The sequence below is a fragment of the Poeciliopsis prolifica genome, unplaced genomic scaffold (genome assembly GCF_027474105.1).
Source record: "Poeciliopsis prolifica strain line A6 unplaced genomic scaffold, Auburn_PproV2 SCAFFOLD018, whole genome shotgun sequence".
NCBI classification, from domain to species: domain Eukaryota; kingdom Metazoa; phylum Chordata; class Actinopteri; order Cyprinodontiformes; family Poeciliidae; genus Poeciliopsis; species Poeciliopsis prolifica.
The window spans coordinates 3889214-3913837 of NW_026562393.1; the positions used below are offsets into that span (position 1 = coordinate 3889214).

The window sequence follows — 24624 nt, forward strand, 5'->3', positions numbered from 1 at the left end:
GGAAGAGAGAGGTGCTTATCCAGCTTTAACTAATTTGGAGTCAAATTTTTGCACTTGCTCGTCACGAGGCAGTGATTTCAGAGAGCAACAGGTTGTCAGGGGAACAGGTTTATATTCCAGATTTTTTATTTTATTTTAAACTTTTATTGGTATTTCGGACTTAATTTGGCTGCTTTGGAGAAATCCAGCTGAGGTGTGATACAAGCTCTGCATACAGAAAACAGGTCTTTTGAACTGTTGAACATTTAGGTTTTAAGTTCACATAAAAAAAAGAAAAAAAAGAAAGATGATTATATATTCAGAAATGCCTTTTTCATGTTAATATTCTGTGTATGAACCTCCTGGTGATCAACCACATATTTGTTTATTCATACTTTTTTTCTTCACTAAAATATAAATAAAGAGTTCAAGTCAACAAAAACAGAACAGTTAGAAACAAGTTTATTTTAGTAATTATTTTTAATGAATTATTAATTACGATAATGCAATTTCACTAACTGTGTTGAATAACTATTTAACATAAGATGATTTTAGCTGTGAAGCTTTATTAATTCTTCCATCGTTATCTGGATAGATATCTAGATTAATAAACGTTTGCAAAATGGTGAAACAGTTAATTGGTTCAATTCCAAATTACAGTTTTATTAGTATATAATTAACAGATGGAGGTAGCGTTTAATTTTCATACTAAGCATTTGCCTACTTTTGTTGCATAACAAAAAAAAAAAAAAAATACATAAATAAAAGAAAGGGTTATTTTGCTGTTGGGAAAGCAAAGTCAGACACCATGTGCAGACAAGTCAAAATAAACTGTTAAGTTTCAGGTCGTCTGAACTCATGTGAACTGCGTGCCTGCAGGGAAACCCGTGAAAAACCGCAGTTTAATTGCAAAATAAGAACGTTTTCCAAACTCCCTCTCAGCATCTCACACACACACACACACACACACACACACACACACACACACACACACACACACACACACACACACACACACACACGCAGACATACACACACACACACACACACACACACAGACATACACACACACACACGCGCGGCGAGAGAGAGAGAGAGCTCTCACGCACGCGGACGCGCACACGCGTCTAATTTCCATACCGAGGATCCCACGGCTCAGAAACGCCCCCCTCCCTCCATCCGATTGGTCCTCTTCTGTAAACAAACGGCTGCATATTTAAGCTCCTCGCTTCTGATTGGCTGAAAGCCGCCGTCACTCCAGCTTGCGGCTCCTTATAAGGTGAGCGGCTCCGGCAGCGGCTGTCACTAAGCTGATGAGACGAAGCTGCAGCAGCAGCAGCAGCGAGGAGCGACGCGGCTCAATTCCACAGTTTTAGCCGAAACTATGATCTCATTCCCGGATGTCTCCATCTCTTCGATCCCGTTCACTTTAGTTGTTATGTGTTTTTCTTTATAAGTTTTTTTTTATTATTACTATTGTTATTTTATCATTTTAGTGAGTTTTTTTTTTCCCTTTTTTTTTGAAGTGGGGGAGCATGTGTTTAATTTCGCGGGGATTGCAGAGGTGCCAGAGGGAGTGAGTTTGGGCACTATGCGCCGCTGGGATCTGATTTGCTCCAGGAAGGCTTATGGAATATTATAGCCCGGTTTTCCACAGCCTGCATGCCTTCTGGTCCAGCCCCGTGAAGAAGAAACTTCTCCTGCTCAGCATCATGTTCGTAGTCTGGGTTTACATGCTCTACTCCTGCGTGGGCTACTGCTCCACCGTGCCCGGCTTGGTGATGGTGGACACCCCGCGGGGCAAGGAGACGGCTCCGGCGACGGCCAGGAGGTCGGACCTGGTGACCAGACTGCTGGCCAAGCCGCAGCCCTGGGAAGACGTGGAGAGCGACTACGAGGAGCCGTCCATCAGGACCGCGGCGTCCAGAGACCTGCTGGACGCGGAGAGAGACAGAGTTCCGGATCCGAGCGCCATGTCCAGCTTCTCCAACGGCTCCGGGAGCAAGAAGCTGCCGCAGGCGATCATCATCGGGGTGAAGAAAGGAGGAACGCGGGCTCTGCTGGAGTTCCTGCGGGTCCACCCGGACATCAGGGCCGTGGGAGCGGAGCCGCACTTCTTTGACCGCAACTACGAGAACGGACTGGAGTGGTACAGGTAATAAAATTAATAATAATAATAATAATAAAAATTGTTATTAATTGAAAGATATAATCTTAAATAACTCTGCGCTTATAACACTATGAAAATTGAAAAGATGGGAGACTTTCACTGGAAGAAAAAATAAAGCTTGTTTCTGTTACTTTTACGCACAACTGCATGTTCACATCTAGCAAATTTGGCTAACGAAGGCGCAATTGTAATCTTTATAATAACTATAACAGAAAATTGAGGAAATGGAAGTGGAATTCAATTCCGACCTATGCATAACAAAATGATCAGACTAATGTGATCTATTTAAAACATGTTTGGCCTCATTAGTCAATTAACTCTTAATTTTTCAGTCGACCGGTTGTTGTAAGCATGTGGCTTAATTATGTTTTTTTTTTTAAACATATGTTGACGCTTATATGAAGCCGCTGCGGCGGCTCAGACGCCAGTTCCGCGATGCGCAGTGATCTCTGTTGGACGCGGCGCAACACTGCACCTCCACCGTCGAGGCGCTTCCGTGTCAACTTTCTGATGGTCGGTGTCGCGGCCCAGTGAGGTTGGATAAAGGCGAGTTTCTGCTGACTGAAGCTTTGGCGTTACAAAAGTCAGAGCCTGATTTTGCGATAAGAAGCGGTATAGAAATATAAACTCCGACTTTGCGTTGTGGATTGATTTGCAATTGGATTTGATCTATGTCTCCAAATCCTACAGACCTTTTTTTTTTTTTTGAGAACTTTCATAAAGTAAATATTAGGTAGATCAGGGCCGATTGAAACCTGTATAAATTATTCATCATTCTAACATCCGTCAGGATCCTTCATTGTAAGAAACAAGCTGCTGACTGTAAATTCATCTCTTAATTCTTTAATGAACTGGAACAAAAAGTAATTACCCTTTGACATCGCTAGAAATAGAACTTTTGTGGGGGAAAAAAAAAGAAAAATTCTTCACAAACAGACATCATGACCTTCACAGAATTTATATTGTAAACATGCAGTGAATTTTCTTTTATTTTGAATTTCTATAGAAACAATGAAATGCTATGCAAGTAAGACAATTAAAGTACTTTAATAAGACCTGGTGAACTTTTTAAGCTCATGTAGACTTGAGTTCTGAATTATGATTTTCAGATGGCTGCCACATGGCTTTGCCTTGTTTTAAAGAGCTATTATCAACTCTTCCATAAGAGTCTGGACTTTAAATCTCAAATATGATGTGAGAGATTTTAATTACCGTGCTTCATGAGGAAAGAAAATCCAGAACCTTCTCACCCCGGAGTTTTGTTTGTGCTCCACAAGACTCTGTCAGGAGAAATGTGTGAAATGAGCTGAGCTTCCACGTTGGAGTGAAAAATGTGAATTACTTTGACTGCAGCAAATAGAAGCTAATTACATGGGTGCCATGCAGTTCATGCTCAGTGAACCAACCATTTGTTTTGTAGTGTGAGGCAAATGCTCCGCGAAGGCTTTAGGCCGATCTGGTAGAAATTCATCAAGAAACTATTGCAACTTGGTTTTCTATTGCAAAACCAGCAGCTGTAGCCAGATGCCTATTTATCAATAATAATAATAACAATAAAAATCCAGTTGTAGTTTTTTCAGATGAAACAGATTCATGGAAGAACCTGCTTTGTTATTGCAATTCGAATATAAATCACATTTTGGTTCACGTGTGTGTGTGCAAGGTTTCTTGTACTGAACTTTTTCTAGTGCATTTGTATGGGAGCATAGCCGGCAACACTTATCGGTATAAACGGTACCGTGCATGAATCTTTAATCTTTCCTTATTCCTTTATCTTTCTCTTCCTGGAGCTTCCTGTGATCATTTTATGTGAATCTTTGGGCTGTAATTGTTGAAATTTGATCAGATAACTTTACTGGGGCAGATACGTGCTGGAACACCGGGGTAAAAAACGGGCCCGGCAACGCCTATGGTTGGGGGCAGGGGGGGAATGAAAGAAAAGTTGGTCTGCTCTTTCATCCTTTTCTACCGTTAGTGTGTCAGTTGTTTCTAAACAGTGTAAAAAGGGGGATTTAGTGAACAAAAGTTATTTGTGGAATAAAACCCCTTAAACCAAGTTTATCCTGTTCATTTACATCATAAAGTGTTAATGTGAGGAGCTGGAGCACTTTTGAGCTTAATTACTGCATTTGTTTGCGCTCAACACAATCAGACGTCATTTGTTTTTAGCAGATTTTACTCATTTGATCAATCTTTTCTATTGTGCACAGGTTTTAAAGCCTATTTAAGGTCAAACTGCGGTTTTTAATCCTCATCAGTTACTTCGACCGTTTGTAAATCAGCAACTGAAATTACTCGTAACATTAAGATCTCTTTTTTTTTTTGTCGCCACATAGTTTTTGCAAGGATAACGAGAACCACCTCGTGCGTTAATAATGACCAAATGGATGTTTAAATATACAGAGCATTACGCTTCAACAATGTAGAAGAGGGTGGAAAAGTTTCTGAATTAGAACCAAATGTTAGGAGCATTTGAAATAGGGACACCAGTCCCTGGTTTTTGTGATGCTTTGTGCGCCTGCTGTGATACAAACTTTGATTTACTGCCACCAGTTTGAAAGTTTTGGGGACTGTGCAGGCAGGCTGTTATTTTACTGTTTCCACCTACGGAGCTTCCAACTGCATGTGGAAAAGCGTCTCTGCAGCGTCTCAGGCCGTGAAATCTAATACTGATCTTACACTCTGAGAAGAAGTCAAGTCTTAAGACGTTTCTTTTCCTTTTTTCCCCCCAGTTGCTTAGATTTGTGTTTTAGATTCTAAGTTTATTCTAAGAAAAGCATTTGAAAAGCAATTGGATATTTAAGGAAGATTTTGTTCAAAGCTTCTTCAGTATAATTGAAAGCAAAATCTATCATGACACAGTTTTTTTTTTGTATTTTTTTTTTTTTTAGGTGGAATTTTTTTTCTTCTCTTTTTGGAGAGAAGATGGACAGGAAATCATACTTTATTCATCACCAAGCCCTCCTGAGTGTACTATTAGGACCTGATACTGGAGATGACTTTGGGGAAAGAGATGGAATTTTCCAGACAGAAGAAAAACAGAACAAAAATAAATAAGAGCTGCATGGCATTGAAATGAACGCTACGGCAATCTGATCTGATCATTTATGGGGACGAGATTGAGACAGTTATTGTTGTATCAGGGGTTGTGCAAGTAACCTCTTCTCGTTTTGTTTGTTCATTTGCACAATCTCCCAGCCGTCCCCTCCCTCCTTTCCGGACACGCATTTAAAGCTGGGATTCCACAAAGCGAGTGCGAAAGAGGAGGAGGTGGAGATAACAACTCTTTTTGTGGATTTCTGATGTCCTCTGACAGTTTTTATTTGTGCCGAAGACAAAAACATGTGATTCATGCGTTTAACCGAGGGGTCCTCGTATCAGGAGGTACACATTTTCACTGTGTGGTCAAGCATGAACTGGCCTAAAGGAACACATATACATCCATAAAGAGGCAGTTGGAGCTCAAAGGGTCACACTGTGAACAGAAACATTGATTCATTAGTTTCTGTTTGCACCTGTTTTACCATTATACGAGAAGTTGTCTTTAGTTAAATTGCAAAAGTATTGACACATTCGAGAATTTATTATAAGAACTCTCAAAAATTGTGTGCGATCCAGACGAAAGTCTCTTTTATTGAGTTTAGACAGTTTATTTTATCCAAAACACAGTCATAAACAATAATAATTATAAACATAATTATAAAGACAAATAAAACCTCTGCTTCAAAGAGTAATTGAAGAGAATGCTATCTTGTATTAAATATTTAATAAGTATTTAGTACTTTGGAAACTGCCAGTTTGTAACCTAAATTACAAACTGGAATATATGGAGAAATTTGAGGAAATTTTAATGTAAAGGAGATATTTAGTCAAAACAATACAAAGACTAGTGGAAGTCTACGAATATGTAAAAAGTGGAGCTGTTCTAATTTATGGTTTGACAGATGTATCTGTCTTGTGTGTAGTTCATGAAGGAAGAGAAAGTGCCATACGTATCTGTGGCACAGTTCATCGTTACAGAATCGACACAACTGAATCTGCAAAAAAATCGCAGCAGCGACCAACTGTAACATAACCTAACCTCATGCTGTGTGCGGGGGCTCTGTCTACACTAATAAAGATTCACTCACCCCTCTATACTGAAAACACATGGAGCTTCCAATTTAGAACATCTTGTTTCTCTCTCACTAATTCAGCTTATAATGATCTATTTGGGTGCGTGTGTGGAACAGAAACCTTTCCTCCTGTTGCTGGTTAAATGTGGAGAGTGGAAGTGACGCATACCTCTCGATCTGCAAAATCCACCATTTATCCCAATACACATGCACTATTCAGAATGGGAGCACATCTAGTATTTCAAACATGACAGGACGCTTCCAGTTAAGTGACTTTTATTTTTTTTTAATGCCAACTTACTTTGTAAGGTGCAGAAATATAAGAGCTTGCATTGTGTAAGAGCTTTAAAAAACAAAAAAAAAAAAAACAGTTAATGTTAAATGAAAAGACATGTTGCATGTTCTTTGAGAGACAGAGTGGTATTAAGTCCAACAGAAGACATTTACAGATTTAGTTCTACCAATGGATCAATCTGCAAAATATTTCCTTCAAATCAGATGCACCACATTTTAATAAAACATTTAGTAAGACTGAAAATAGTGGGAGTTTTCAGATTTTATGCATTAAACTGATATAAAGTAAAAGTATTTGCATACAGTATATCATTTCTACTTCTGGGTGATGAAATATTAAAACTCTATACTTCTTATTATTTTAACAGCAATGCCACTCTGAATCACCCTTCCATCACTTGGAAAAAAACAAAACAAAACAAAAAAAACAGCTGAAACATTTTTCCAAAGAGTTAATTTTATTTACTCTCACTGACTGCAGGCCCTTGTCTGTCAGCCTGTGGTCCGTGTTGCTCTTTTCATACTCCAGTTAGCCATATTGGCTCAGATGGGGCTTTGATATATAACTGCTGCTTTGTGGTCTTGCTGTCGTGTCGTGGGCTCTGGTCTCAGCTCGCAGGGCCCAGGCTGACGCTCCTCCCTTTAGATGTAAACCAGAAGCCAAGCATATGTTGGGGAGGGAGAGTACGGTCGCATGGACTTGTTTTACACAGTCATTTGTGAAAGTATTCACACTGTATGAGCAGTTTTCATATTTGGTCATGTTAAAACCACAAACTTTGTTTCTTTTGGGATTTTAAGTGGTAGTCCAAAGTAGTGCATAATGAAAATGAAGGACAAGAACTACCTCGTTTTCAAAATTTTGAAATCTAAAAAGGGGCCCTTTTTATTCCAGTCACCCACAAATACAATCCATTGCAACAGATTGCCTGGTAGTAGTTCACCTGTTTAATTATTTAAGCTCAGTATAAATTCAGCTGTTTGGTGAAAACCTCAGATGTTTGTTTGAGACCATTAGGAAACAAACAGGAACATGGAAACCAAGGAAAGCAACGGACTGGCATGGAGGTTTATCTTACACACAGTCAGAGCTAAACTGGAATGGTTTGAATCAAAGCTTGTTAATTTGTTTGAATGGCACAGTCAAAGTCCAGACCAAAAGCCAGTTGGGAATCTGTGTCAAGAGTTGGAAAACTAATTATGGTGGGGAAAAAAATAAATAAAAATAAACTCACATCCTTCTTCGACTTCATCAGTAAGCATTACCTTGTGTTTTGATATGACATAAATCTCAATAAGATTCAAAGAAATTTGAATTTGTGACACGACAAAACCTCCTGTATGCACTGCTGGTGCTGCTGAGAAGTTTTTTTCACTGGAGCACCTAAGTGGTTTGTCAGTCATATGTTGGTTTCTGCTCTGAAACATCATAAGAGTTAATGTTCATGCCTGAGCTGTGCAGCTTCTGTTCTTCACTTAATGCGGTTCGGGTTCCGGCTGTTGTCAGGAGTCTGCTGGGGCTGAATTGGCGCCGTGCTGAGCAGGATGTCTCTCGGGTCTCCCTTTTGTATCTTAGCTGTGATAAAAACTCTGTGGAGGTAAACATACCCACAAAGCAGCATCAGCAGAAGCTGCTTAAGGTGCTACAAAGGGACAAGTGTAGCATTGTTGAAAAGGAGGGAGAGACAGGAAGAAAAAACACTTATCCGACTGTCTGATTGCGGAAGTCTGCGCGGTTTGAAAGCCGTTATGTGTCTCCTCCATCTCTGATAGTTCTTAAACCGGAGTCAGGCCGCGGCTCCCGGCCATGTCGGGTACAGTTCTGGATGGCTGCATGCCCTTTTATCAGCTCGCTGCAGGAGCTCTCCTGTTTCCACGTAGGTGACCCGTCTGCTGTTTTGTTGCCACGCTGACCTCGCCGTGCTTCCTTCCTCTGAATGGCCAAAGAGGCCACCTGGTTCTATAGAGTGTCAGTGAAAGGCATCAGGCCCTGAAGACGAGAAAAGGGGCAGGGGGGAAACAAAAAGCGAATATTGCTAGTGTTTTCATACATTGGGGAAATGTTGTGGGGTGGTTTGGACAGGCTCAGCTGTGGAACCACAAATAATCTTCATCTTCAATCACAAGAGGCTGCAACAGTCAGACAGAGAACACAAATGTCACAGCAACCCGGCTCCTCTGGGATGAGGAGTATTGATCGGTCAGGCCTGATTGGAGGTGATGTATAGAGATGGGTTAAAGGCTTTGGACTGGGGGTCAGACCCATGACTGCTCGCTGACAGAGGCAGCGTGTTGACCATCTGCAGCCATACAGGAAGCTGCAAATCCCGCCATGGATTTTGGCAATGTGGTTTTAAAGCTTTACAAAGTTATGCAAAAAGTTTTACACCACCACTGTTCAGAGTCGGACTCAGTCAAACGTGGTCTCAATCAGTGGCTCTTTTAAGAGTCCTCAGAAACCCTGAAGGACTAGTGATTAAAAACTACTAAGTGCTCAAAATATCTTCACATTTTACCACATTCAAATCACAAACTTCAGTGTCCATTCTGATTTAATGTGACAGACCAGTCCAAAGTAGCCCATAGTTGTGAATCTAAAGAATAGCCATTCATGGCTTTTGGATTTTGTGCATTTCAACTAGATATAGATCTGTAGTTTGACTTGGCTAAATCATTTTATTGGAAGTATGGCTGAGTGTTTAGCATTCTCTTTCTGCAGAAAGGGAAATCTTGACTCTAGGTTCAAGTATTTTGCAGCTACCGGTTTACTTTTTATGGCCTTGTTTTGGCTCCATCCATCAACTCTGACCAGTCACAGATGAGCGTCATCAGAACACGATGCAGCTTCTTTGTGCGATTTGTTCAATCAGCAGGATGTGCAGGATTGTAATCTGTGTTCACTATGTGGATTGTTGCAAATTCATAATGGGATTTTCTTCAAACAGTTGTTTTGTTGTTGACCATGCAATATTTATGAAATCCACAACAAATAGTTTTCCTGCTCAGATTATTTCACCTGAGTTGTGGCTCTTTGCAGCTCCTCCAGAGGCACCATGGGCCTCTTGGCTGTCTCTCTGATTGATGCTCTGCTTGTTTAGATGGATTACTCTTATTGACTCTTTATGGCCTTTTAATATTTGGATAAGAGATTGACCTGTGTGCCTGGCCTGCTGGTTTAGATGAGCAGTCATGTCTTGGTAATTTTGCGGTTGTGCCATCTATTTTCAAATGGATTAAACAGCTCTCTATGAGATGTTGAAAGCTTGGGAAAATTATTTTGTAACCTAACCATGCTCTATACATCCTTCCAAACAGACCTACCCTGTCCTCTTCATAATGATTCTCTATTTTTTTTTCTCTAGTTCATTCACTATCATATAGAATCCTGGTGAATATTTAAAAAAATAATCTCTGCTAAGCACTGTAGCAGCAAGCATGTAAGTGCTTCGTGCAGTTGTGGAGAGAAAACCCTTGAGTTTGGATGATAGGATACTTTAGATCTCAGCTTGTTTCCTGATTCCTGGAACTCCTAGGCTCCTCCAAGACTCAGCCAACCGTACAGCTGACAGCAGGTTCGCATTCTCTGCTCAAACCCTCAATGATAACACACACACAAAAGAAACGTCCAGCTCCCAGTTACTCCCTAAAAAACCGCCATATATATTCCTTAAGCCATCCTCTTTATGAAAACTTGCTCTCCACTCTTCCAGCTGTGCACTCTTGCCACTGACGGGCAAGAATAGTGTCACATGTTGCGCTCAGTTTGTCCATTCCTGGGCGGGGCTCGTGGCAGGCCTCGCTGCTCTCCCTTTTCGGTCAGCGCGGAAGCCCTCTTTCCCCGCTGCCTAAGCTGGCATGGCCTATTTAAAAACACACACAGTGACCAGGGGGCAAAGAAATGGAGAAAAGGCGCTTTTCAAGCCTAAATTACAACCAGTTAATGGTGAAAGGAGAGACCTGTGGAGAGAGGAGTGGCAGCACTGGGGTGTGTTGTTTCCCCTCAGCACCCGGCTCCTGTTGTTCAGTGAAGATAATATGGAAATTGGGGACTGGGGGGCTGACAGGAAGTTTCACACCTTAAGCCTTTCATCATGTTTAGAAATTTCTCATATGACAACATGCTTTCCAAAAGCTTTATGAAAGTAGTTTTGTGTACAAGCAGTCAACAAGCTTCCCTCTGCGAAATGTTTGAATCAGGCCCTTTTAATAAGGCGTTAATTTGGATGTTGTTAAACATGTCAGATCAGAACCAGACGCCCTCCCTTTGGAGCTGTTGGTCATTCATGGCAGCCAAATAAACACTCCTTGGCACATTAGAGCAGCCCACCTGGAGGAGAAAAAGAAAAACTTGTACTAAAGATAGCTCAGCAGAGGAAGTCCTCGCTCATGTTCTGGGAAGAGAACCTGCCGACACGCCACACTTGTCCCGGTATAAAGTCCCAAAGGTACCCATTAGAGTGCTGCAGAGCAGATCTGCCTGTGGGAGAGAGGACATACACACCAGGCTCAGACTGAGAGCGACCAAGGCCCCCTGAGGTTTCCATTAGCCTGGCAGTAAAAGAGCAGAGCTCATTAGAAGCCCCTGAGTCACCTCTCCCTGCCTGATTCACACTATCGCTTTCTGCTTTTCCACATAAGTGTTGTTGGGTTTCCTCGTAAAAGCTGTAAAAACACTTTGACTTCAGGTCAGACAAGCCAGCTATACGCTCTCTTCACGCCAGTTAGTGTGCGCCGAATCGCACATGTGATACAAATAACTCACACACATATTCGGTAAATAGAGTCACGTTATTCTATTCAAATACCTCTGATTTCAAAGTCTCATATAAACTCTCAAATTTGTGACAATTGAGTCATCATTTTAATTATTTTTCTTTTCTTACCAAAATATTATCTATATTGGATGGTAGCTGTATATGGACAGATGGATGGGTAGCCAATTGACAAATTAAGGAATGAGTCAGTTATCTTTTCAATTATTTAATAACCCATTAATTTGGATGGATGGGAAGATTTTAAAGCATACGTAGTTGTTTTTTAAAAAAATATATATTAAACTGAGTTCAAAAACTAAAACACAAAATCATAACCTAATCAAAAATAAATAATAATAAATATTAGAAAACTGAACACATTGTGTTTTAATGTAGCCAGAAGACATTTTTAATAGTTTTTGTCAATACAATGCAACAGATACAACAGGTAGGCTGAAATGTAGAGGGAAGCGTAGGCTTACCAAAGGAATGCTGATGTTTCCCATTTTCCTCTGAATGCAGCAGGTTAATTGTCAATACTGGTGATTTCCGACTCCATGCAGCTAATTACATGTTGGAACGTCAGGCTGTCTTTAGGAATTTGTGAAGCATTAACCTGCAACGACAGCTGCAGTGTGAATGGAAGCAAAATAATAACCTCAACACACAGGGAGATGTGAGTGACATTAAAGAGGAAATCCCCCTCGTCCTCGTCCTCGTGCACGCACACCCACGCGCACGGTATGTAGTTCACCTGTCTTCAAAAAGGTGTGCATGCCGTTACGGCTGACAGCCAATTCAAACAGGATGCAAAGCAGCTCCCTCACTGCTTCTGTCTCCGCACGTCTCGAGAGAACGGAGGGGGTGGCGACATGTATGTTCATCTCCAGTCTGTTTCATCTTTTATTCAGCTTCACTGCAGAGAGATCAAGGAGTCATGTGCCTCCTGGTGCATGTCAAGTGTCAGGAAATCAGTCAGAATGCTTGATTCTGCCCACACACACAAATGCTACCACGCATCAGTCTTCACCTGGAGCTTCTCGTTCCTGTTTGCCCGTATTGTTTCCATCTTTTTTTCCCCATTTTTTCACGGTCCATCGATTTTTATTTATTTATTTATTTTTTGCATCCGAGCTGTCAGCCACTCCAGTGCTGATGGAGAAGTGGAATCTGTCAGCCATAGAGTCTGGCAAAAGTATTCAGACGTACAGACTTTTTGCACTTTGTCATGTCACAAGCAAAAATGTGTTTTATCAGGGTTTTGCTTGTTACACCAACACAAAGCTTAATTGTGAAGTGTAAGGAGAATAATTTGTGGCTGTGTGTTTTTTTTTTTTTCTATTTTACAACAAAAAAAACGGAAAAGTGAATCTGGCATCTATGTCCGTTTCAGTTTAATCTGACACCCATAAATAAAATCCAGTGGAATTGATTACCTTCAAAAGCCAGATTTAATCCAGCTGTCCTGGGTTGGCCTTAAAGGTTTGTCAGATTAGCATACTGAAGACCAAGGAACACAGCTTGTGAAGTTTAGTGAAGGGTTTACAAGTTACAAAAAAAAAAAGTCCCAAAACTTTTTAAAAAAAACTAAACAAAACATGATGACACGACTGTAAACCTCCAAAGACATGGGCCTTCCCTGCACTTTTCAGAGAAGATATCAAGAAACTGCAGTTCAGGTGAAAGAATCAGTGATCAGAAAAGCTGTTAGACAAATACTAAAGAGATCTGGGTCTTGTGAAGGAGTGGGCAGATGAAAAGGATTAAAAAATATATATTTTCAGTATTTAGTAAATACTGTAGAAGAATTGAAGATATATTTTCAGACATAGGAAATTGATGCAACAAAGTGCTGTTGTCAGCAGACAGCCAGAACTGCTATGGTATGAAATGTGTTCAAATGGAGAAAAATTCCTCCACTTTGCAAATTTACCTTACTTTATGTTGCTCTATTTATATATAACAACCCAGAAGTACTTTTGATTGCCATATTAGCACTGATTCTTCAGCGAATACTGATTAGAGCAAATTGTGAGAGCTAAACAAATTGGGTGGTCGGTTTGAAAGTTTGCGTGTTCTCATCTTGTATCACGTCAGACAAACTGCAAAGATGTTTTGAGTGTCAGCAATGAAATGCACCCGTCATTTTCGTTTCAAACCTGCAAAGCTTTCTGGGCGACCTCTGTAAAAGGCAGAAGAGAAAAATGGATGGTACTTGTGAAGGAATGCTCTCCCCTCCCCAATTCCCCAGGGGACAGGAGGAGGTACTGCTATTTTCTGCTCGCTGCCATCCCTTTCACCAACTCCTCTGTTTTATTTATGCCACATGGTGGGCTGTCTCGCGTCTCTGCAGAGTTATTAACGCTCTGTAATTCCACACAGGCCTTTATGGCTCTGCACATTCTTGGTTTGCATCCCAAAAGGTGCCAAAGAGCAGCAGATATACTTAAAAACACATTTTGAGAGAGCTCGGTGCAAAATTGAATAATTTGTGCTTGCAGACCGCGATAGTGTCAGAGAGGAATGTCTCGAGCAGCAACAGTTTTCTGTTTATTTCTTTTACTTTGCAGCGTCTGATGTTGCCTCCAGAAACCAAACTGGTTTGATCCCAGAACCAGTTGAGTTGGTGTGTGACCGCAAGCCCTGACTCTCCTTCTCTTGTTGTTGATTCATGGAGCCTGTCACTCACTTTCCCTCCCCTGCTCATATACACACGCACGCACATTCAGCCTGTATGAACTCTGCTCTGAAGAATCAGACTGCAACTCCCTGATTTCAGTGAGGAATGAAACGACGGCGGGACAATTTGCGTCTGTTTTGTTTACTCCGAGGGTCAGCGGATTCTCATGCCGCTCTGACTTCATGCAACTGCAGAACGAGGTTCAGGGGGTTTCTGGGAGCCGCATTCATCAACCCAGATCAGGACTCCAAATCTAAGCCTCGGAGTTTGAGTGTCAAAGTGTCAGCGAGTTTCTTTTTCTATTTTTTTTTTTTTTCAGTCTGGGGCCACTTCCTTTGAACTCCCTTCCTTTTCCCCATCTGATAAAACTGTTATCCATTGAAATTATGCACACACTGTGAAACAAAAGCGTGAACACTACCTGCTCTGACTCCTCACTGCGAGCCAACCCATGTATCAGTGGCCACAGTTGAAAATAGTCAGCGGTAGCTCCAGTCAGCCTGACAGGCACTTTTGACAACAAGTAATCGGAGGAGGAATTTAGCTGTCAGACGGCTCTTCTCACTGTGGCTGGATGATATTTTCTCTCCCATACACAGCGTCCTGAGTGTGTGATACTAGGCCAGCCTGAATTATTAATCCTTTTAGCAGACAGACGACTTGGATGGGGGCTTCTGCCACTCTCTTGAGTTTCCAGTGACACCTTTACTCAGTGAAGCCTATAAATTTGAAACCTCATTCTGATCAGCCTGATGCGTCTGTGGTGTTGCGTGGAGGTGCCTAATGTCCATGCAAACACAGAGGACAGGCGTATTACATAGCAAGAGTAGAGGTAGGCATGCCTCTGTTTTTTGCATCTGCAGAAAGTGCGTCAGAATGAAAGCACAGGCCCATAATGCAAGATGTGAGTTTTAAAGAAGGCAAGTCTGGTTCTCCTCGGCGAGGAAATAAAGTGTCGGGAAGCTCTCCGTGGTAACATGCTAACACCTGGGCTCAGCTTCAAGTTATTGAAACAGAGCAAAGATAAACTGTCCTCATTATTACTTTAATTTACAGCCACAGTTGTGCTCTGCAGTGAGATGTGATGTCAGACGCAAAGCACCGAGAGCCCATATTTCAAAATGCCTGGCTTCTGTGTGTGCTTTCCAAACATTTAGTGAGCCAACAGAATCATGTGTGGTTTTTATCCGTACATATACTTTTGTGCACGAGGGCCCGTGTGTGGCTAACAGTTGACCATGACCAAAAGTTAACCAACTTCACAAAAAAAAAAAAAAAAACATGGTGGCGGCTGTGTCATGCGTTGAGAATGAATTTATTTAGTAAATGCTGAAGAAGAATTGAAGATAATCCTGAAATCTTTACTTTCATTTTTAGGAAATTAAATATTTCCTAAAACAGCTTCATTGGTCCATGAGAAGGGCTGAGTTAGGAGAGCTGTTGAAAAGAAAGAGCTCCTTTCAGAAATCCTATTCCAATTTCCACCCTCCTCTCTTTGCTGTTTGTGAAGCGCCCCTTTTCTGTCGAACTTCAAACCCTGATTCCAAAAGGTCTAGGGAACCTTATAGATCAATGAAAAGGGCCAAAGGGTGAAGAACATGAGGAAAGTTCAGGACGTGAACAAAGAACAAAGCAACTGTCTGATTTCTTTTCAGTTTTGTGTGTCTTATCCTGAAAGGTTGATTTGGCTTATAGCTAATTTACGCACACGGTTATTTTAGGCGACTCCACCTCCCACGAGAGTGAAACTCTCACTTCAGGGTTTTCCATCCATAGAAACATCTCCATGCAACCTTAAGGATCCCACAACACTAAAACCACACCCTCTCTTTGCTCGCAGATACAAAACACCCTCTGATTTGTCTGCATTTAAATAGACAAACCCTAATTTGAGATTCAAATGCTTCATCAACTTCCCTGACATGCGAGACAATTGAAAACATTTTGTATTGACGAGAAAAATTGTCAAATGGCTTCCTTTTAGAGAGTGACGCTATGACACAGGGAGCTCATTGGCAGCCAGTTATCATCAAATCAAACATGACAAGAGGGAGGCAGAGGCATCAGACAGAAATAACCTGTTTCCTGCCTCCTGTTTGTCTCCGGCCAGATGATGACTCTTTAAAAAACAAGAGGCCAAAGGGCCACGTTGCGCGGCCCGGTGTGAGGCCGTCATTTGACAAGGGTCTCTGTGGATTCTGTCTTATCATCATGTTTGGTATGCCTTTCAACTTGGAAATACCCTCAGAGAGGAGGTTAAGAGAGGCACGGATGGGCAAACAAAGAGGGTTCATAATAAAGCAAATGGATTGAAGAGGGTGATGGTTATTTACAAAACTACTCTTCCTCAAGCCAGACAGTTGGACCCAGAGGAGTTGTTGTTATCTTAGAGGAGCAGAGTGTTGTTTGCAGGGTGATTCTGGCACACGCTTCTCTTAAGAGCTCTCCAAAAGGTTTCTCTCACTTGATTTTGAAGGATGGAGAAGTGCTCCACTCATCCTGCCATCGGCACCCACAACCCTCCTCCTCCTCTTCCTCCTCTTCTTCTTCCTGCAACAACTCCTCTTCACCCTGCCCCCCCATCCACGCCCCTCTGCCCCTGACCACTGCCCTGCTCACCCCTGCGCTCAGGGACAATGGTTCACTCTAAAAGAAAAGCAGGAAGAAAGAGGATCCCAGTGTCACAGAACTGCCTGTTTGGCGACGGAATCTTTAAAAGCAGCACCTCATAAATCAAAAAAGAACATAATGGTCATTGTTTCTCCAAGAGCTACTTGTTCCTCTGAAATTCCCCTCCTTTTTTTTTTTGGGCAAAAAGAGTAAGCAAAGTCAGAGGTGGGGATTTTTTATTAGTGGGGGTCCTTTTCTTGTCGATTTGGCACTTTTAGGAGTTTCCTTACCACTTTTCTTTCTCTCTTGCTGTCAGACCATCCCCTTGCTTTGTGCTCCTTCAACCCCCCAACAACTAGATGTTTTCTTTTTTTTTTCCCTCACAAAAAAACATTCCCTGAGCTTGGATCAGCATAATCTGTCACTTTGCACATTGTAACCCAGGCCTCCTCCCTATCTCCACTCTGCATTGTCACGTTGAAATCGGATTAAATGGGAAGCCATTTGCTTTCTCTGGTTAGTCGTGGACTCTTTTTGTATGTTGGCACAGGGAAGGACGAAAATCTTGAAGCCGGTATCGCCATTGTGCATCAAGAGAATGACAAACATCGAGGCATGTTTGGGTCGTACTCCTTGATGTGCTGCATAAACAGTTTGAGTCTTGGTCCTGCAGCTTTTTAAAAGCATTTTTTTTATCTGCAAAAATGGGGTTCTCCATAAAAAAACATGAACCGGATCTGTTTTGATTACAATGGGCTACTAATGAGCCTCTGCATTTGATTTATCCACCCCTCTGACGTGTCAGTAATCAAGATGATGTTATCATAATTAGATCACTGGGGCTGCATTAGGATTACACAAATCTGCCAACACCATTTCCATAAAGCATTTTAATGGCTACCTAGCAATACCTCTGACACTTCTCTCCCTCCACACCTCAAAACAGAACCTTTTTCATTGAGATCGTTGCGTTTTCATGTGTTTTTGGGAGCAGCGGCCCAAGCTCTGGGGACAGATTTCAGGATAGTGGGTGTGCATAAATTCACCTTTCAGTCTGTAAACATATTGTTTAGGATTACAAAGGATTAATTGTATTTGTCTTTGCAGCGGTGTCAAAACAGTAGAATGAGTGTTAATCTTGTCTGTGACAGTGTACAACTTGATATCAGTGTTTTCTGTTTTCACTAACATCCCTTGTCTTTTGGTCCTGCTAATTTTTTGATTTTTTTTTTCTGTTTTAGTTTCTTTAGATTTTGGCAAAATTCTATTTCCTAATGTTATCCCTATTCCTAAGTACTTAATTAAAAGTCACAAGAAAGCATTTAAATAAGCCGATAAGTCATTATTTGTCACCAAGATCAATAGGCCCCACATATGAAGTGTAAAGTTATCTAATTAGCAGATTTGGTCTTCAACAATAGGTGTTACCATTAGGTAATAACATTTTCATCAGCAACTTTACAAACATTTTCTGGATTTTATGAGGAGGCTTTATGGAAATCACAGCCCTCTGTCTAAAGAGTCCCAAAGGATATTAGAGACTTTTTATGCAACACTCAAGGTACTTTACTGAACTTAGCAGGTTCGTTTATGGAAATTATTGCTCACTCCTTCAGAAATTACTAGGTAAATTCAGAGGTTACTGGAAACTGCCTGTATGATTAGGGGAAAGTAATCAAAATACATTGGCCAATTAAGGTTATTAAAGTGACCTTTAAGTTTCCCGAAACTACTCTAAATGTTAAATTTACCTGAGAGAGTTTCTGTTAGGTTATAGGAAAGTAGCCAGAATGCTCCACAGAATAAACTCTCATTTTAACAAAAGTTCAGGTTTTATTATAGTAGTTAATATGGTAGTAAATGGTTCATTTAGAACCATTTACCGCAATACAAAACAAACTACAAGAAAATACACCAAAATTCACCATAAAATAATTTTGTTTGTATTTGTGTGGCATATCTTAAAAAAATCAGAGAGCTCATACCATGAACCATTTTCAAAAAAAAAAAAATGATTCATGCTACATCAAAGTATCTGTGTTCCTTTCTGATCCAGTTTGTCAAAATGGGAAAGGGAACTTCAGATATAGGACAGCTCTTAACACTGACATCATAATGAAACCTCTGCCTTTAGTCATTACTTCTGCAATCCAGTGCTGGAAGAAAAAAAGAAAAGAAAAAAGAAAAACACATTCTTTCAAGTAACACTTCATTATTCCTGCACATTTCAAAGCCTTTCAAAGAAAAAGCCATCTCATATCAGATAAAATTAAATCCTTTTTTTGTGTGTGTATGTTGCAATGCTATCAACTTTCTTGGCCAATTTCTTTTTCTTTATGTTATATTTATTTTTTTTTTATTCTTTGGTGAGGCACAATTGCCAGCAGGCGAATCAGTAATGGATATTATGTGGTATATAAAGTGGAGCTAAGCACTTTTGGGCATCCAGTAAATAGTAAGCATTTCCATAAAACTATAATAAGAGAAAAATATAGAAAATATCAAAAGTCAGTCTGATGTTTTTTTTTTTGTTTTTTTTTTGGCTTAACAAAAAATTATTTGGCACATATAATTAGACACATAAAGAAATTAATCCTAAATGTAATTAATTTGTTTTCTATTGCTTTCAAAACTTCTAATGATCAAATGATCTGCAGTACACTTTACATATTTGGGCTTAGAACATGAATTGGAACTCGATCTAAAAGAAATCGGTATCAACTCTACTTTCTCTAAAAAAGTTGAACTCAAGATTGGCCAATTTCAAAACCCGCCACAGCAGCTTCACTGTGGTTGGTTGGATGTAATAATGGGTTTCAGTCTCTTGTCAGAAGTGAGATATCTTATGAGTGACTAAGCTTGTTGATGTTGGAGTGCTGCCTCCACTAATAGGTTTTTAAGCCCGGCAACAAGGCTAAACAGGCTCAGTGAGTCATTGATTACAGAACACAGAGCACTCCATCAAGTTGATTACATTATGCAAGACCTTTCTCAGATTTGTTTCCCCTCTCTAAACATTTTTATGTATGCTTTTTCTTCTTCAGGGATCTGATGCCGAAAACCCTGGAGGGCCAGATCACCATGGAGAAAACACCCAGCTACTTTGTGACCAGAGAGGCCCCGGCGAGGATATCGGCCATGTCCAGAGATACCAAACTGATCGTGGTAGTGAGGGACCCCGTCACCAGAGCTATCTCTGACTACACACAGACTCTGTCTAAGAAGCCCGATATTCCCTCTTTTGAGAGTCTCACCTTCAAAAACAGGACTACGGGGCTCATTGACACCTCATGGAGCGCCATCCAGATCGGCATCTACGCCAAGCACCTGGACAACTGGCTGCAGTACTTCCCCATGGACCAGATCCTCTTTGTGAGCGGCGAGCGTCTGATCAGCGACCCGGCCGGAGAGCTGGGCCGCGTGCAGGACTTCCTGGGCCTCAAGCGGATCATCACAGACAAACACTTTTACTTCAACCAGACCAAGGGATTCCCGTGCCTCAAGAAGGCAGAAGGCAGCAGTAAGCCCCACTGCCTGGGAAAAACCAAAGGGAGAACCCATCCGAACATTGATCCCGAGGTGGTGCAGAGGCTACGGGACTTCTACAGGCCCTTCAACATGAAGTTCTACCAGATGACAGGACATAACTTTGGTTGGGATTGAAGTCAAGAAAGACTTTCTTTTTTTTAATTTTATTATAGGAGTTTTTTTTTTTTTCTATGTAATTCGTTGGCAAAAAAAAAAAAAGGTGGAGATATTCCTATATATATGTAAAATGTACAGAAATCTATTTTATAATAATTTATTTTTATTTCTAAGCAATTAATTCACTAAGCTGCCTAACCAGATTTGTACATAACATCTGACTCATGTGTTATTTTAACATTCCTCATCTTAGGTTGGATTTCTCTGTCTCCCCACCTGTAGTCCTGTAAATTCCTGGTGCTGCACAACGCAGTTGATCAGCAACGACTGTTGTCGAAAATGTTTTAGAATAACTACTAAGGTAGAGATGCATCTATCATCTATCAGAATTGCCCGATCGATTCCCTTGATCATCTCTGATCTATTGATATTTTTTCGCACTATTAATTAAATGCATCATCACAAAGAATTCCCTCTTTTAAAACTCAAAATACACAAGCAAACTGTGTGTATTTTGATTCATTTTTTTTTTTTTTTGCTGTTTAAAGATAAAGATTGGAGCTACATGGTTTTATGCATTAAATGGGAACATTTTTTAATCCCTTCATTTTTTGTTGGATTCAAAACTGCTACCTCTGTTTTATAACTTTTATGTGTTATTTCCCCTTTGTAGAAAAATTAAGATCGGCATGTCAGATTTAAGTATATATCGGTATCGGCTTTGAAAAGCGTGATCGGTGCATCTCTATGTAAAAGGCGCCATATTACGGGTACAGAGTGCTCACAGAGAAGTGGAGAGCACCTATTTATGTGCATTCTCAGTTATAGTTGTTGTATAACTCCATCCTGTCACAATGTGCTTCAGTTCATTTATACAAACCGGTTTTCAGGTTCCTGCATAGGCCTGAGCAGCAGAACTCATCCTATTCCACCCAGTAACTGGTTGATCAATAGACCTAATTGATACTCATTGTGTCACTCACGCTTAAAGTATACAGCTGCCCTTTTATTTTCAGTACTTCTGCTGCCTGCTCTAATGAGTGACCCATCCATCAAACACTAAATCCCATCTCGGACCGCGTAAGGCTCTATGTCAACATTATGCTAATCGGGTAAAGGTAACTGGCAGATCGATCAGGCCTCCCAGTTCACTGCTTCACTGGCTCACAGCCAAGCTCCTGCCCTATCTGCTCAGAGCAAAGGTCACGCAAAGTCTCAATCAAATTTCCTTGAGAGGCATTTGATTTGTTGAGGAGAGGGAAGCGGGTCAGAGGGAGTGCATGCCTTTCTGTTCACTGTGAAATGGAAAACCTTTGCAGGTGGCTGGAGATGCATATCTGCAAGAGGTCTAGCATACAGATAGGGGAGCTGAGAAACACAAACGCCTCACTTAAATGCCACTTGTTCAAACAGAAGGAGTCCTTGTGGCCTGGTTATTGTTCACAGGCTAACCAGTTCAAAGGAAGTTTTCACATTGCAACCTTGAATTTTCGTATGCTTTTTATGTGACATATCAACACAAATTAGTGGACAATTGTAAGTTTCAAAGAAAGATGTGTGAGTTTCAAAAGTTTTACTAGTGAAAGTTTTTCAAGTGTGTCATGAATTTGTGCTCAGTCCCTTCTGAGTCAAAAACGTACAAAAATCTTTTGATACACATTTATAGAATGACTTTTGCCTTCTCATAGCAAAATATCTAAAGTTGAGTCAAATTGGATGTAGAGCATTTATGACTTTTCAAGACTTGCCGCAGACTCTCAGTTTGATTTGAGTCTCTACTTTTTCATCCTCTTCCACGTTTCAGGTTTGCTCAAACCAGCTTCTGCAGAAAAGAATCCCAACATCATGATGCAGCCACCATCGTGTTTCAATGTGGATATAGTGTGTTCAGTTATGTGCATTGTTTTATCTCAGCCTCATGTAGCCGTTAGCATGTACACACACAGCACACTTTTCAGAAATTTGTAAATTCAAGTTTTGAAAAGTAATTTTTCCTTCATTTTGCAATCATTCACCACTGTTTGTTGGTCTCACACAATAATTATTTTAATGTAACACAATGTTTAAAGTTCAAAGGGTATAAATACTTTTGCAAGACACTAACTATACTTTATGCCTTATCTATATGTTATATGTTCACCTTTCACCAACGCATCTCAAATCTCAACTTGTTGCCAAAAAATATTTTTAGTTGCTGTCACGTTTTACACAATTTACTCACTATCTGCTTTTTTTTCCCCCTTTAGTTTGAGTTTTTCTCTTTCTACTTGAATTCTTGATATGCAAGATTGTGAGGATGTGAAGTTACCACTCTTTGACATTCTGCAGCGGGGTAACTACAAAGGCACAGAGTGGCATTTATGTGACATACTGTGCAAAACTATGCTATGCACACCCAGTGTAGTAGTCGTTTTTGTAAATGCGGAAATTATAGGAAGGGATTGTCAGCATCCAGACAGGGTTTTATGTGTTTACATAGAGCTCCAGCTGAATGTACACAAGTTATACTCGCATTAACTTTAAAGGTAATATTGTCACTCCACCGCCCAGTTTATCCATTTTTTTTTCTATTTTTTACATTTTGTGCCTCTCTAACCAACTCAATTAACTTGTTTCTTTTATTTAAGCAAATGGTCACTAAACTGGTTACTTCTCCTCTTTTCAGTTGAAACTAACTGCCTCCACCCAACAGCTGGTAGCAGGGGGAATTTTCTTTTTCTTGTGCTTTCTTTTGCGTTCACTCTGAGTAACAATGCTCCAAATGATTACTAGTCTCCAACAACCCCTCACTAGTGCAATGTTTGAGCATTTATTGATGACTTCTCCTATCAAACCGTCCTGTTCTGGAAGGTAAAGCCAGATATCTTCCTTAAGACTTAAAGGTGTACTGCAGTTAACTGGAGGATAAAACCGATAGTCATTGGTGACCTTCGGCTTGCTGCATTGTTTATGGTTGAGTTTTATTCAACCTGTTCTAAGATCTAAAACTGTTAAAAATGTTTCTTATCTGCATATGATATGATTTAGACTAGCAAATCTGTATGTACAAAAAAAGGAAGAAAGACATGAAATTCAAGTATTTTGTTGTATGTACATCAAAGAAATTAATTTTACACAATGAAAAAGCAAAATGGAACAGATGTTTCTAGATGAATCAATAATGAACATTCATAATATTTCTTTTTATGAAGAAATAAAGTATATATTTTACCAAACTAGCATCGAAGTGTCTTTTCTTTCCTTCCTTCATTTTCCTACAAAAGGCAAATATGAGTTTAGTGCTGATTTTGGCACAACTTTACCAGAGGTGTCAGTGAATGTGAAAGGTGCTATTGATGCCAACTATGCCTGAAACTAAAACTGACTATTCTTTGACGACGTCCAAAGGTTTCCACCCAAAAATAAGAGACACATTAGCAAAATATATGTTGGGGTTTTTACCTATGAGAGCCCACAGTGAATTGTAATGCTCTAGAAAAATTACACTCTGGTTAGTTGAGACCACCATTGAACTGCTCGGCTTGCATGCAACACATTATAATTGGTTGAAAACTAACACTGCACATCACTGTGAACATTCCATCCATACAAATACTCTAAACATGGAGCCAGATGCCACAGCTGCTATGAGGTTCATTTCCAAGAATGTTTGTTTTTGCTCATATAAAATGAATCCTTTGTTCTTGTACAAAAACACACACACATATATATATAAAGTGCATGCATACATATATATTTTATATATATGTATGCATGCACTTTCATATCACCAATAACAACAGCTCTCTGTGTTTACACAGACTTCTCTTGCATTCTGCCCCTAAGGAGATCTGTACCAGAAGGCCACACCTGGGCTTCACATGTTGACTATTTTCCAGACAGTGGAATAACTTGCATCAAATTCCTTTGAGACCTCTTTAAATTTACTCATAACCACCGTCTTTCCAAATGTCTCAGACAGCTCTTTTGATCTTTCCATGGTGTTTACTCTTTCAGCAGTTGGAGGCATATGAAGCTAAATGTTTAAACCGCCTTCAAAATGCTAACTAATGATATTCTAACTGTCTGCATTGTGATTTAATGCTTAAATCCTGAATCTGCACAGGGTGTTTGTTGGTAGCTAAATCTGTGACCATGAGATAACAGGCAGACATCTGTTACTTAATGGTGCATTGTCCCTTAAAAAACAAAACAAAAACACAACTAACATAAATAAAGAACAAATATGATATAATTTGAATGCCACTGTGCAATTTTAGATATGTTGAAAGTGGGTAACTTGATTTATTACAAAGTAAAAAAAATAAAATTAAACTAAAATTAAAACTGACATTAAACAATGACAATGAGCTGCATAATTAAAGGATTTGTGTCTTT

General features: G+C 40.2%; 1 protein-coding gene across 1 annotated transcript; it reads left to right on the plus strand.

The window, feature by feature from the left end:
• The first annotated feature begins 1308 nt into the window (after positions 1-1308).
• hs3st3b1b (heparan sulfate (glucosamine) 3-O-sulfotransferase 3B1b) lies at positions 1309-23466 on the plus strand. The gene is made up of 2 exons (XM_055042595.1): positions 1309-2134; positions 19647-23466. Exons 1-2 carry the CDS (start codon positions 1608-1610, stop codon positions 20263-20265), a joined length of 1146 nt encoding a protein of 381 aa, XP_054898570.1. The 5' UTR covers positions 1309-1607; the 3' UTR covers positions 20266-23466.
• Positions 23467-24624: the final 1158 nt, after the last annotated feature.

Bases quoted from the DNA above. Each gene is read 5' to 3' on its own strand.
- hs3st3b1b (XM_055042595.1), top strand. From the start codon at position 1,608: ATGGAATATTATAGCCCGGTTTTCCACAGCCTGCATGCCTTCTGGTCC. The intron at 2,135-19,646 runs GTAATAAAATTA...TTTCTTCTTCAG, and splicing joins AACGGACTGGAGTGGTACAG to GGATCTGATGCCGAAAACCC.